The sequence below is a fragment of the Zosterops lateralis genome, assembly GCF_965231275.1.
Source record: "Zosterops lateralis genome assembly, contig: HAP1_HAP1_SCAFFOLD_89, whole genome shotgun sequence".
NCBI lineage: Eukaryota > Metazoa > Chordata > Aves > Passeriformes > Zosteropidae > Zosterops > Zosterops lateralis.
This window is the reverse complement of record NW_028154585.1, coordinates 1,194-16,582: the sequence shown is the minus strand read 5'-3', so window position 1 is coordinate 16,582 and position 15,389 is coordinate 1,194. Positions and strand designations below refer to the sequence as shown.

Sequence of the window (15,389 nt, the reverse complement as noted above, 5' to 3'; positions counted from 1 at the left end):
GCATTTTAAAAAAGGGCAGTAAGTAAGAGTTTGCATTACCTACTCAGAATGAAGAAGTCTTCCTCAAATCCTTTTCAGACTCAGGCTCTTACTATATTCAAAACAGTTCCTAGACTTCCACATAGTATCACTGTAATACCACCTACAATCAAACACTGAACACTGTCTGGGATGGGGCATCCACAACCTCCCTGGACAACCCATTCCAGTGTCACACCACCCTTACAGTAAAACATTTCTTCTTGATCAACATCAACCTTTTCCATCTTTAAGTCAATCAGGCCTGTCCCTGCACTACTGCCTTATAGTCTAAACAATGACATACTGAAATTGGTGAAACCACTGACTTCATCTCTAGTCACAATTTCTAAAACTTGTAACTCTGTGAAATAAACACATCAACTGCCTGCAAGCTTTTTTATTTTCTACATATGAATCATCATCTCGGTAAAACAACTACATTTCCCACATAATTTGACTGCAAGACTTGTTCAGTTAACTTTATACAAAAGGCTTCTCTTGATTTATTTGTTTTATAAGTATATACTCTGCTTATGGTTGAAGAACCAGATGTTTTGTAGGTGACCAATTCCCTCTTTTCAGAGCTCTATGGCCAGGGGCTTTGTGTAAGAAGCAGGCAGCTGACTCTGTACCTACTATACACACAGGCCCAGATGTGGGCAAAACTCCTTGACAGCAACCAAATACCTCAAATAAACACTTTTCATTTATTTTTTAGAATATAATGACAAAAACCACTGTACACATGTAAATTAAAAAACAAGGGACATGCTGTGGACTGTGTGACTTCATATGCATGTACTGAAGACTGCACACATAGTTAAACATCAAGTTCCCTAAATTCATATACACACCTACCAGACAGAAAATAAATTTTAACAACATAGAATACCTGACTGTAGCCACATAAATACTGATTAACTCTTCCAAGCTAAATTTCTCACAATAAAGTCTTCTAGATTTACATTTTTCTTTCATGCTCTAGGGCTTAGATTCAGCTTTCCAAGTCAGGACCTATCAGCCTGCATATCACATGCCAATTAACCTATGAATTAATGCCATAGCTTGCTGGATTATACTATTTCTACTATTCCTCTCTAAAAAGCTCTACCAAAGAGAAGAACATAGAAAGAACTACTGCGGGGAGGCTTTCAAATGAAGGGTTAACTTATTGAATCAAACAAATGTCAGATAGGTCCTACAGACATATTATCAATCAGTTACACCCAAAAAATCCTCAAAAATCCTATATTAAAACTCACCCATTCTTGCTGGGAGGTCTGTTTTGGTCAGGAAACAATGGTGTAACTCCAAACAGTTTTAGGGTTGACAGGATGTCCAAGCATGGCCAGTCTGTACCATACCAAAGTATGGTAACAGATGTGTCCTTAAATGATAGTTTTGGATTCTCTACTACATGTTCTTTTCCATTTTTGTCCTTTAGAACAATTATCCAACTCAAGCCAGAGACTCTGTTATTTAGGAATTGAGAGGGGAGAGGAGTGTTTAAAAACAAATTCTCAAAGTGATAAAATTTAAACTATGCTTTCAACAGAATTTTTACATTTCTACTAACTGCGACTCAGTTTCAGTCATTTATAGATTATCATTGCATCATTCCATTATGATATACATTTTATAGCTCTAATTCTATACTACTCCAAGCCATTAATGTTTTGTACATTGTTCTGAAGTAAATCTTTGTGACAAGGCATTGCTTACTTCATAGCTTCTGTGTTTTTACATGGAAGACCTGTGTAAGGATCTAGAAATTTAACGAGTCGCATTACTCTAGTCTTGAAGGCACACGTTTGTTTGAAGATGTATTCTTTCTTCCAGTACCCAGGCTTTTTATCATGTAGAGCAGCACGGCCCAAAGAAACAGCTTCTGTTTGTTTAGACTTCATTTTCCATTTTGGTTGCAAATAATTGGAATAAAGTTTCAGCCAAATTCCACTGAAAATAAAAATAGAATAAAGAGGAGTAAATTTCAAGAATAGTCACTCCATTTTTACATGCACATCTCAGCTACCACTGAGCATAGTGTTAGCAAAAAACCAGTCTTGTCTGTCTTCTCAAAAATATGGGATCCAGGATGAAGCTCTGTGACAGCACAGTCAGTCAGCAAGTAAGTGAAAACTGATAAAGGTTAAGCAGAAATTTTTGAAAATTCCACCCTAAAACAATGATGTGTCCTCCTCATAGAAAATCAGCTAGTGGAAAAAGTGGTTTAATATCTCCTATTCAACAAAGACCATCTGTAGACTTCAAGTTTCTCAGTTCAGCTGAGGAGGACAATTAGAATCACCTTTGTTTGGTGGTACTAATGTAATTTCAATCCTTTCTGCACTCTCTTTGGAAAAGCCCAGAGAAGACATGACTTTCTGAAGTCAAAGAAATATGTGACTGTAATGATGGGTTCATCTCTTTCATGCCAGGAAAACTATTAGTTCACATTTCAGCCCCTCACACCCCAGTATCTCTAGGACAATTCACAGAACATTGAGTCCAGGAACCTACAAAAATTCAATCAATAATCTGTGAATATAGGTTGCCAATAAGTTTTCTAATTTTGAAATGCTAGACACACAGTGTACATAACTGCACTGAAGAAAATTACTAGTGAGGGCAACAAATAGTTGAGACATTTTCTACCATTTATCAGCAAGGCTACCAGTTCTCACTTATCCTCAGGCAAACTTACACTAGCATGTATGGTATGGCATCTTCCCTTCTCCTTAAAGTATTCAAGGACTAGATCCATCCCACACTGCCTCCTACCCATCAAAAGCATTCTCAATTCATTAGCTACTGAGAATAACTCCCCACATATTGAGAGCCAGCTCTGGTTATTGATGCAAGCAGACCCAGGAATTTCGCAAAAACCTCCCAGCCTGCTGCTCTGCAGATATATACAGAATTCCCCACTGCCATTTTTTAAGACAAAAGTGTCTAAAACACACAGACCAATAAGTTACCATAACTGGTAAAGGTGGGTTCACAGTCAACATGAGTTTTCAACCTTCCATTCACCAAAAGCAGAGTGGGAAGGGTAACATAAAGAACAATCCCCATAACTGAAACAAAGTTTTAAAATCCTTCTACTTTAAGACCATAAAGGGTAGCCAAGTTACCAGACAGTATAAAAACATTTCTGATGGAGGGGGAAAGTTCTTTTTTTAACTCCAAAGCAGTTTAGAACTGTCCAGTCATGAAAAAAGGAGAGATGTCCTTAACATAACATCACATGGGGAATTTGAGCTGTGTATCATCCAATTGGTCTTCACCAGCCTAAAACACCCAGTAAAATAACCTCCTATAAAACTTTCCTGATAACTAGAAACTCCTTCCCAAAAAAAGATATCCTTTGATGGAGAGAGATACTCTGCATCTTACTGTATGATGCTGAAAAGACAGGGCTTAGTACTAGGCATTTCCTGCATTTTGAAGTTGCAGGCTCAGGCAATTTAGTTGACTGAAGATAGACTAAGGACAAATACCTACCATGTTCATCCTCACTCTCAGAAACATATTGCATCTTCCTTTCCCAAAACAGTGTTGGGCAAGCAAAGAAATTAGTTCAAGAAACTCAAAAATTCAGCTAGGGCAGGGAGACAGAGAAGAAGATGAAGGAGGACTTGGAATCACAAGTGTTTAGGAAGGTATCACTTCCCCTTCATCCTCAACTTCTGAAGAAGTCAGGGCAGATAAATCAAAAAGGCATCCAACAGGGAAGCACAAGTTTGCCTCTTTCACAGCAGAATACATGCCCTGCCCTTCTTGCCTCAAATTGTTAATACTCATCTCAAGGTCTCTTACTGAACATTACTACAACAAACCAAACAAATCTTCTACTGCTAACTCAGATGCCAGAATCAGACACATCATCATCAGTCATCACTTGACCACAGTGGCAAAGACTTTGCCCTGTGCTCTCACTTCCTCTCACACAAGCACGTTCTGCTGGTGATCAGAATCCTCAGGCCTTCACAGGCAGACCATACCCATGAACTTCCCACACTGCATGGTAGGAAGGCTGGAATATCCCATGCTGTGACAAGGAGGGTACAGAAAGGGAGGGTCATAAACATTTCCTTGTCCTCAATAGTTACACTGGAGAGACATCAGTGCCAAGAACTGTTCAAGTGAACAGCCCAAAGACAAATCACTGCATTAGGCAGCACAGACATAGCACAATGAAAGACTGATGGTCCTGTTGCAACAAGGACAGCTCCCTGTACATCCAGAACACCAGAAATGTCCTAAAAACCACAGTCAGATTTGTCACAGAAATATGCAGTGACTCCCATTAAAACTTCTGTTCATTCACTGCAAGATTCAGGGTCTTGAGAAGGTCCAGGAAAATCCATCAGGAAGAAATTACCTGGTCCCCCCTGAACCAGTCAGGCTCCTAGATAAGGGAAACTAACTCTTTCCAAAGTCTCATTTGTGCACGCACACTAATCTCTATTGAGATTAGAAAATGGAAACAGACATTGTCGAGATGGAGACAGATGAATCATCTTCCCCTGGACAGCCACAGTGATTTTATCCTGCTTCACCATCCTGAAGTGGAAAACACATACCAAGATTGGTAATTTGTGTCAACTATGCAATTTTTATCTACCCTCAAAACCTAAATCTGGATTACAGATCTTCCCTTTAAACTCATCAGTTCTAAAGGTATTAATGCCAAGGTAAACCAACTAATTCACCACACAATTTTTAGTAAATAAGGGAGAAATAGATTCATACCTGGTACAGCAACTTCCTATAGAGGAAGACATTTTCTCATTCAAACAACACTAATGCAGTAGAATCCTACAAAGAAAAGGATGCCCAGATCCTAGTTATCACACACCAACCCAAGTCTCTCCTCTTTACCCTTTCACAAAATTATCATGATATTGGTTGGAGCAATTTATGAACTCTGTATAAGCAATCCTTATTAAAAAAACGTGTCGGTATTTATCTTTGTCTCTTTTGTTCTCATTTAGACGTCACCAAAGAGTCACAAACAGAGCAACAGATAAAAACCACTAGTGGATCATTTGATTGAATCAATTCCTCTTCAAAAATCTAATGAAAGAATAAAGTATGCAGGACTTCAAAATTGTCAAAGCTACAATTCCATAAAGCTACTGGCAACACACCATTAAGGATCACCTGAACCGAAAAGTTTCTGCAGGTCCATGTGAATACAAATAAATATATAGAAATTTTAAAATTAAAAAAGTGCTAACACCAACATTTCAAAGCACTGGATTTAGTTTTTGCCTCATAACCCCCAATAAACAACAGGCCCTGCACAGCTAGAATTGCATGCAACATGTACTGTACGCTGTGCAGGGCAATTTCAGCAGAGTAACTGCCCAGAGGTGCTCTGGCATCAGAGAAACTGAACTGGAAAGACTCATAATTCAGGTAAACACAACTAGGGCACAAACTGAGACCTTCTCTCTTCCTTACTTGTCATTGGCCAACTCATAGAAGCGTCTATTCACACAACCAAGAGACAGTAGGGACACAGCATCTAAATAGGAAAATATCTTCAGCAGCATTTCTGATGGCATGCTAGAAAAGAAGAGAAAGAGGAATTCTGTTAGACTTGCCTGCAAACTCCAGAAATTACAATGGCAGAGAATTTTAATTTCAAACCAGACAAAAACAGAAGAGGTGGAAAGCAGCAGGTTGTAAACAGATGAAACAAAAAATCACCTAAAGAGTTAAATTGTGGAGTTTGGGCTGTAACTTCACTCTTTGGTATGTGGCATTTGCCTAAAATAATTCATCACAACTTATTCCAGTGGCACAGCACGATTACACAAAAAGTTGTAAGTTTGAGGTTTTATTAGACTTTGTTAACTTTAACTATGTTTGATATGAAACTATCTCATTTAGCTTCAGTTCCTTACTGCTTGTACCATGATTTTAACGTTTATTCCACAATCACCAGCATTTGCAAAACTGCAGATACATTCACTCTCCCTTTTGACTGCCGCGTCTGGCCTGAGAACGCACCAGGACAGAAATGTCCTAGTCTAACAGCAAGATCATGCTCTACCTCATCATCATCTCCAAACTGTACGTGCTCAGGGGTCTTGTGCAGTTTTCATTTATGTCAGCAGAAAGATGTGAACTTCAAAGTAAGAGCCAAGTGATATCCTGAAAATGCCAATGTCTCTGCATCTGGAAGGCTGCCTGAAATGCAGGAGCCAGTCTAGGCATGACAAGCAGAACACACCCTGGGATTGAGCCAAAGTGATTTTTGCATTAGCAGACATGAACCTCATACAATTTGAGCAGTAGCTCATAGCTGCAGAGTTTAAAATACACGCATTTTATACTCTTAATTTTTTTGAGCATTGAGTATGGCCACATCAAAATCACTGCTGAAAATAAAAGGTGCTGTGAAAGTCAACACCCCATCTGTGCCTCTTGTCCTTTTACTACGGGGTTATTTGCAACACTTGTTGATTTATGACACTGTTTCAGAAGCAGAGAGCTTTAAAGGGTAGCACAACAACGCCAATACCTCAATGTTTGTATTAAACTCACAATCTTAGTTACATTGACATAGAAATAACATGCAAAAACTTGCACTGTTATTATGTGAAATAACTCATAAACTCTAAGTCCAAAGCAATTAGTGCACTCATTCCAGAGACAATTTAGAAGTGATACCTTAAAAAGCTGCAAATTAGCTAAAATAATATACTTGATCCAGAATTTTCAACAGCAGTTTTTACAGCTGTATTCTTTCTCCTTTGAAGGAAGCTGATTTTTTTTTCTTTTTTCTCTCACTATCACACCAGTCAGACAGCATAGAGGTGCTGAACTGGCCATCCAATGCAAAACAGAGAAATCACTACACAGTAGTGATCAAATGTATAAAACTAATTGCTTTTTCAGGTAACATAGTCTTAGAATATTTTTTGTAAAAATGTAACTAATTTTCAAAAAGAAAACAACTCATAATTATATTGAAACTACTCTTTCACTGCCAAGCAGGAAGAGAAACATTTACCTTGCAGTAAATATGCAGCAGCCAGTAATTCCTCCCTCCTTTTATCCCAATCCACCATTCTCAGCCTCTCCATACACTAAGATACACTTGATGACAACCAATAACCAAGAGAAACACATGAAGTTTAATTCCAATCTGGCTTTTATTGAAGTAATAAAATAACAATTTTTATTCTCAAGGAACAACACTGCCCATGACTTCCAAAGAAGTTGCTGAAGGCTTCACATGGCTTGGAAAACCTACATAATCCTTATGAACCTAGCAAATAACACAAAGGAGAACCATGCCAGAAAACATTAGAAGGTGAACACAGGATCCCAAAGTAGGCCAGGAAAGAAAATCTTTTCAACTCAGAATATTTGACATAGAAATCTCCAAGATATGAATACAATTACTGCAAGCAGTCAAAAGGCAGTTTACAGGGTGACTTACTCACAGACATACTCACCTCTCAAAGCTCATGTTTCGTTTCAGTTTTCTGGGAGGTGTCAAATACAGACTTTCAATGCCAGCATTTACAGTTTCAGAACATTCCCCAGGCCTGGCAGCAAAGGTCCTTAACCTACTTGTAAGAAGGAAAAGCTGTTAACACATATTCACAAAATGAAGAAATACGCATATTGTGCACACCTAGACACAACACTTCAACCAAGGCAGGATGCAGGGAATACACCACGTGGCAATCATTATGATTTGAACAATTACACCCAAGTTAAAATACCTGGCATCAGGAAGATTCAGATTTAAACTCACAGCTGTCAACCCTGTGATTGATCTCTCACAGCAGGCAAAGGCAATAATAGTGTTGCTGCTCCCCCAAATCAGTTTGAATCTGGTAGAGGTTTATTACCCTTAGACAGCTGCACCCCTGTGGCCACTACAGCCAAGCTCCACTGAGGCCCCTGCAGCAAGTCAAACTCACTGATTATTCTTCTGTTTCACAACATTACTCCAGAGACATTTTTGAGCCACTCAACTTTGCTAAGCGATTAAAAGATACCAGATAAAAACAATACGTTGAAACTTCCTCAGAAACTGCTGAGGTTCAAAAAGAATTTGTATCCTTTCAAGCATAAACAAAAAGAAAGGAGATTTAACCCATGAAACAGAGAGCAGCTAACAAGGTCTAAGGGATGTCTAGGTGTTAGACAGACAAATTACTTGTCGGTAGAATTGCTTTAGTAAGGTTTATGGCTTGACACGCTTCAAAGATTTCAGATGTAGTGAGAGGTTAACAAAGCTTGGGAAGAAGGATGACCACTGAGAGTGGACACAAAGAATGCAGAATTTACAGGCCAGAGGGATACCTGGAACAACTCCCAAGATAAGGAAGAAACTATTAAAGCCAACTCAGCAATTGTGCTGAAATCAACTACAGCTTCCAGAAATGTGAGACTGCCACCACTGACTCAAAAAAGAGAAAGACTGAGCATGCAAACTAATCAGCATGAGAAGCAAGAGAATTGTTAACCAACAGAAGATAGAAAATTAATTAATAAGAGAATTATGTAGCTTGTAGCCAAGGAACTAATTCCTTCCTTTGCTAAATGCCACCCAGCACTGTGCAGAACTGTAAATACATCAAATAACTCCATGTCTGGATTGGTCTCTTGCACACCATGGTGAAAGAACCTGCTCTGGCAACATTTCCACATCACAGTTGGGATAGAAAAGGAAGAAACTTTGCATATTTCTAACACAAATTCTTACAATCCAACTGCTCACAGATTTTTCCAAGTTTTCTGATAGAAAGGTCTTTGTCAGCTGTAATTGCAAACAAATCCTATCATTAATCCACAGAGAAAGATGGGGACAGAGTTTCAATCTTAAACCAAATCCTTACACTTCATACCCTCGGATGCCACTGAACAAGCAGAGCTCCCCATTCACTGCATTACTGACGCTTTAAATTGCCAGCAGATTTCCAACACCTGGTCAAACCAGCTCGGGGTTTCTAGGCAACCAATCCATATGGGGGGGAAATAGCTAATTTTGAAGTATATGGTTATCATATACATTTAATAAGTTCTTGATTTAAGATTGATTTATGCTTAAAGAAAAAAAAATCAAAATAAATTAACAGCGCTGGCCTACATTGTCAACTGTGCTATGTAAAACAAAACAAAAATATCCAAGACACTTTACTAAGAATTGTTACAAGCTTAACAAAAAGACATGCACATTTGAGCTTGGGTGCTAACCAACTACATTAACAACTACAAAAAAGTAGTCTTGTAATAAATACAATCTGGAGATCAAACAAAGGGTTTTACTAATGTATCATTATCAAAAACACTTAGATGATGAGGCCCTAAACACTTAGATGATGAAGCAGTAACAAACTGCTGTTAAAGGGATTTAGAGACACAAGTTGTGTTCAACAGCAGCAGAGCCATCACTTCTGTATGTTCCAGGGCAGCACATCCCAGGCTACTCTGCCCTAAATCCATGCTGAAAGCAGAGAGTTTGGGCATACTCTCTAGGGACGCAATTTCACAAACTCCAGGCACAGAAATAATTCAGATACGAAGCTGGATTCTGGATTTTAAAATAAGCTACCTTGGACAAGCATAAACTGCACAGACTGTCCTTCTTGCTCATTTTAACCACTAACCTCTCCCTTCTTCACTCCAGGGAGAAATATCTGAGGGAAGAAACATTTTGCCCATGGGTGCCTTGAAAACTTTAATGTAATAGCTATTGTTTTTGTAAGCTTCAATTTTAAAAAAAATCTGCTGAACTTTTGTATTCGCCAAAACAAAAATATTCTCAAGGTGTGAAGAAACAAACAGCAACCGAATCCATAAATTACTTTTCAAGTACTGCGTGTGCTAAGATTTTAAATTAGCATTAACAAAATGCTTTTAGGTTGCATTGACACAGTTTGGGCAGATTAGCCTAAGATGAAAGTCAATGACAGCTGTTACACCCCCTCTTTAGAGACTTCTAGAACTGAGATGATCTTACTCAAGAGGCACAACTTCAATTGCTTTTTCATTAGCTTTCAACCTGTGGGGCTCACTTTTCCAGTATTTTCATTTTCATACCCTATAATACTTGCAATGTGCCTTGGTTTTTTGATGGTCAGCAAACAATTGTCTTCCGAGAAACATTTCAAATGATGTACACAAAGTTTTAAGTAGTGAAAAAACGTGTCTCCTCCACCTCTGTAAGCGTATGCAGGGAAAAAGAAAAATTACAATGATGTTTTGGCATGGGTTGGTTGTGGGTTTTTTTTTTTCCTTCAGCTGTCTATTTCAATTTAATTTTTAAAGGGTGGATATTACCCCAATCCATTAGCAGGTTGAAAAAAGGCAAAAAAACCCACCCAAAAAACAGCAGGGGGAATGAAACTGCTATGAAACCTAAGGCTGTAGAAATGGGTTAGCAGAAAAATCTGTTTTCTCAACTTTGCCTCTAAGACTGATGCTTTAAAATTTTGAAAGCCTACCCTGTACTGTAAGAATTATGGTAATCACACCTTCCACAGCGAAACCCTCCTATTTATCACAAAACCCAAACCACCCTGGACGTATAAAGCAGCCACTAAACTAACTTTGTGGGTACCCATTACAGCATCTCCTCCAAGCTGAAGGACACAGAAGTTTAGGCTCCCCAGGCAGGAAAAAAAGTGTTAACCCCAGGCCTCTGTGCACCTGGCAACACCAGCGTTCTCCACTGCAAGGCGTCCACTGGGCCAGGAGAGGAGAGTACCATGCCCACAGCCCTCGCCGCGAAGACTCGAGAGCTGGAAACCAGAGCCGTGCAACACGTGAAATAAGTTTTTCAGAGGAGCAATGGGAGCTGAGGGAAAACAATTAAACCCCCCTCCCCGTTAAAGGTGAAGAAGGCCGAGCGGGCGGCCCCGGGCCGGCAGAGCCCACGGTTACCTGCCCCGGCCCGTCGCCATGGCCGCTCCAGCACGGGACAGCGCCGGCCTCGCACCGCCCGCGGGGAGGGCAGGGAAGGAACAAGGGCAGCCACCCCCCGGGGCACGCCCTGGGGCGGGGTGGGCCGGAACGGCGGCGCCCGGAGCGCTGGCTGAGGGCGGGCGGGGCCGAGGCGGGGCCGAGCGGGGCCGGGAGCGCTGGCTGAGGGCGGGCGGGGCTGGAGCGGGGCCGGGCGGGCACGGGGGAGGCGGTAACGGGGACGGCGGAGGTGCCTGAGCCTCGCCCCGGCTCCACGGCGAGCTCCGAGCTCTCGGGCACTGTGGGCTCGGGTCTCAGAATCACATAATTAATTAGGCTGGAAAATACCTCTGAGATTACTTTACAATTTATGACCAAACACCACCACGGCAGTTAGACCACAGCACTAAGTGCAGATTCCAGTCTTTCCTTAAACACCTCCAGACCAGGTGGCTCCACCACCTCCCTGAGCAGCCCATTCCAATGTCTAATCGCCTTTTCTGTGAAGAAATTCTTCCTAATATCCAACCCAGACCTCCCTAGTACAGCTTGAGGCCATTTCCTCTTGGAGAACAGGCCGAGTCCCACCTTCAGGCATTTGTGCAGAGTGATCAAGTCCCCCTGAGCCTCCTGTTCTCCAGGCTAAACATCCCCAGCTTCCTCAGCCACTCCTCAGACTTGTGCTCCAGACTCTTCACCAGCTCCACTGCCTTTCTCTGGACACACTCCAGCAACTCAATGTCCTTCTTAAATCGAGGGTGTCAAAACCGAACACAGTACTCTCAGTGGTGTGGCCTCAACAGTGCCAATACAGTGGGACAATCACCTCCCAGTCCTGCTCACAACACTGCTTTTGACACAGGCCAGGTCACCACTGGCCTCCTTGGCCACCTGGGCACACACTGATATCATATTATCATATTCAGCCGCTGTAGATCAGCACCCCCGGATCTTTTTCCCCCAGCAGCTTTCCAGCCCCTCTGCCCCAGCCTGTTGTGGGCAGGGCCCGACACTGGGCCTTGTTGAACCTCGGGCCGTCCATCTCGGCCCACCCATTTAGTCTGTCCAGATCACTCTAGCCGGCCCTATCTGTGGAAATGTCAACTGCATCTCTTTAACACATATGCGTGTACAATGATAAAAATAAAACAGTAAAAAGCCACCTCAGTGGCACGTGGCACCTTTCCTCCCAGACCACCTTAAAAACAGGGAGCCCGTTCCCGTAGAGAAACTCTCGGGCGCTGCACCCCCCCATCCCAGGTCGGAAACGGGGCGAGGGAGCCGCGGCAGAGCGGCCAGCTCTGCCACCGACAAGGAGAGAGGAGAGAGCCGGCTGTCCCGTCCCCACCCCGGTTCGCCGCGGAAAAGCCCCTCTCCAGCCCCATCCGCGGCCGGGAGCCGGCGGGGGAGAAAACCCAGGGTCTGCAGAGCCGCCCGCAGCTGCCATGCTCCCCGGCCGTCCAGCCCACGGAGCCGCCCGCAGTCAGGCGCCGCCGGTCCAGCGCAAAGAAACACCGGCCGCCCCCGCCCGCAGCCGCGGAGCAGCCTTTCCCCAAGCCCCAGCCGCTCCCCGTGCCGGAGCGAAGAAAAGAGCCCCGGCCGCCTGTCTGCCCGCAGCCGCCACGCGGTCAGCCGCCTCGGCCAGATGAAGCGTCCCCAAGCTGGCCGGACCGCTGCCCCGCTTCAAGAGAAAAACCCCACACCCGCCACGTTCCACCTCCCACCGCACAAGCCCCGGCCCAAACCCCCACAACGTTGCCGCCGCTGTGAAGCAGCGTGAGACCGAAACGCCATTGCTGCGGCAAAGACTACCACGTGGCCGCAAAGAGCTCCAAGTGCCCGCCCCGGTGATCCCGCATGCAAATTAAAAACTCCAGAAGCGTCCCGGGATGAAATCTAACATAAAAAAACCCTTATCAAATAAAAACCAAGTAAAATTAAAACGGATAAGAACTAATACTCAGCCGTGTAGACCCTGAGGAATCAAAAGAGCTAATTTCTCCGGTTTTGCTTACTAGCCGTAAGTTAAAAAGACCAAACCAGAGATGAGACCACAGGAGAAAACAAAGAACTGACAGGACTCTGGGGTTTGTTCCCAGCGAGGGTCGGTCCTCCAACTCTGTTGAATTGCATGCAGCAGAGCTGATAAAGCTCTCCTCCTCCACGGCGACCAAACCCCTCGGGCAAATATTAATAAGAGCTGATTAATAAAGGCGTTTATGGAGATTGATATTTTCTCCGCCCATTTTTATTCATAACATACAAGACCAAGAAAAAACACAGGCATGAAAACACAGCTTTAAAGGCGTGACGGGCACGGCAGGCGCCGCCAGCAGCCCCTCTGTGAGGGGCGGTGTGTCCCCGCCCGCGGAGGGCGGGCCGTGGCCCTGGCGGTGGCGGCGCTGGGCACGGCGGGCGCTGTAGTGACCTCGCTGGGAGCCGCTCCCGGCGGCGGGCGGGAGAGGGAGCCCGCTCAAACTACCGCTCCCAGGGCCCGCCGCTCCGCCGCCCCAAACATTTCCGCCGGGGCGGGGGCAGGCAGCAGCGGCCGGCGGCAAAGGTTCGGGTGGGCTCCTGAGCTGGGGCAGCGGCCGCTGGGGGCCGGAGGCCGCCCGGGCACTTCCCCGAGGGTTCCCCGGGAGAGCGGTGGCAAGCGGCACAGAGTCTCCATCCGGCGGGCCTGCCCCGGCCGTGCCCCTGTGAGGCGGCGGAGCCGTGCCCGGGATGCTGCCCCGGGCCTCCCTCGGGCGGCGCTGCCTGGGCCGCTGGCTGCTCGCCACCCGCGGGTGGGCGATCCTGGGGACTGGTACCGGCACCGGGGCCTGCTCCTGCTCCTGCTCCTGCCTGGGGCGGCGGCACCAGCCCCCGCTGCTGCTCAGGGCCGCCCGTCGGGGAATCGGGACCCAGGCAGGAGGGCTGAAAGCTGCAAAGCCTGGCGGCGATAGCAAAGATGTGTCCGTGCAAAGGGCACTGAACGAGGAGACGCTGGTGTCGGCGGCTCAGAAAGGTAAGGCGCAGGATGCTGTACGCTGCTCAGCTAAAGTTTTGTAGTTCCAAACATCAAGTATCTAGGAAAAAAAAAAAAATAAATCTCAGCACACCGAGCCGGTTTCTTTTCGCATCATATTGTTTGGAGCAGCTATTACATTTCTATATATGCGTTGCACAATCAGAACAAATTATGTGATTTCTTCTAAATAATCTGTGGATTTAAGTAATTATCAGGCACAAGGTGTAGCAGACTCTCATTTTCCTTTTCAGAAGGAAAACCTATCACATGCAGCCTGACTGTAGGGCTGTTGGGATAAATTCACCTCCAACCAAATCGTCACTACACGTGATGGATTGCCTTCACTCATTCACTTCAGTGAAAAGTGATTACTGCATAATTAGCCTCAGAAAGTTTAAGTACTTTGAAATGATTTACAAAAAACGCCTTCAACTAATTAGAAGACTGCAGGAGAAATAGTTACTAACGTTTCCTCCTTAACTTGTACTCCACTAAAATGCACACTGCCACTAAAAGATAGTAGTCTCTTTCCAAATACTCAAATATTTTGAAAGAGAGACTCTCATATGACTTACTTTGAAGTATATACTGACACTTGTACTTTAGATCAAAATTGAAAGATAAAAACTAATCAAACAGCAGTTAGTTTTGTTAATAAATAAAATATTGTTTTGGGGCTAATATTGCCCCTTTTACTGTTCTATTGATTGCTAATTCATAAAACCGGTTATTTTCAGTGTGTGTGACTTTTAAGCTTTCACTTTTTTATTTTTACTTCTTTTCTTTGCATAAGGATTGCAGTGATTGTGCGTTTAGGTGGTAGTGTGAATACTGCAGTGCTAAATGCCTCATTAGTTCCTAAAAAATCTAGCTCTCATGTACCCAAGAAGTAGCAGTAATTGCTACTTTGGATCTTGCAAACATCTGGCAAACCGAAAGTAATAAGGCTTAACACTGACATGTAAACATGACCTGTACAATGTAAGAGATGTTCCTTGGCCTGTTTTACAGCAATGTGGCATTATGGAAACTGTTACTGGAATTTTTTCTTCTGGTAAAACGTTGTTTGAACTACAGACTAACAGAAGAGCATTTATGTAAGAAAGGCATACAAGTGTTATCCAAGGCTGCAACTTATGTGTTATTATCTTTTTTATTTCAGTGAAAGAAGCTGGAAGAGACTTTACCTATTTTATTGTGGTGCTTGTTGGAATTGGTGTTACAGGTTATTTTTTTTAAATTACATTCTTTATCAGAAGACACTTTTCGTTAATTCCATCTGGTTTCATAAGTTTTCATTTCATCTGCTGTTGTCTCTGTTACAGGTGGCTTGTTCTATGTGATTTTTAAAGAGCTTTTCTCTTCTTCTAGTCCAAATAAGATCTATGGAGATGCCTTGGAGAAATGCAGATCTCACCCCGAG

The 15,389-nt window shown here is 43.4% G+C and overlaps 2 protein-coding genes across 2 annotated transcripts in view; one reads left to right on the top strand and one right to left on the bottom strand.

The window, feature by feature from the left end:
* The window catches only part of LOC310923527 (F-box only protein 15-like), a gene marked incomplete at its 3' end in the record, with an annotated part of 24,660 nt that extends 13,311 nt beyond the window's left edge, over positions 1–11,349 (bottom strand). The window contains exons 1-5 of the mRNA XM_083885495.1: positions 10,939–11,349; positions 7,497–7,610; positions 5,491–5,595; positions 1,744–1,977; positions 1,284–1,493 (exon numbers count right to left, since the gene is read on the bottom strand). Of these exons, the coding sequence (XP_083741621.1) occupies positions 1,284–1,493; positions 1,744–1,977; positions 5,491–5,595; positions 7,497–7,610; positions 10,939–10,958 (683 nt within the window). The 5' untranslated portion in view covers positions 10,959–11,349. The remainder of the gene's footprint in view (positions 1–1,283; positions 1,494–1,743; positions 1,978–5,490; positions 5,596–7,496; positions 7,611–10,938) is intronic.
* LOC310923525 (uncharacterized protein) lies at positions 10,957–15,389 on the top strand (the record flags this gene model as incomplete). The annotated part of the gene is made up of 5 exons (XM_083885494.1): positions 10,957–11,057; positions 12,183–12,376; positions 13,661–13,963; positions 15,129–15,191; positions 15,292–15,389. Coding segments are annotated over 5 exons (759 nt in total), but the record flags the coding sequence as incomplete, so codon positions are not given.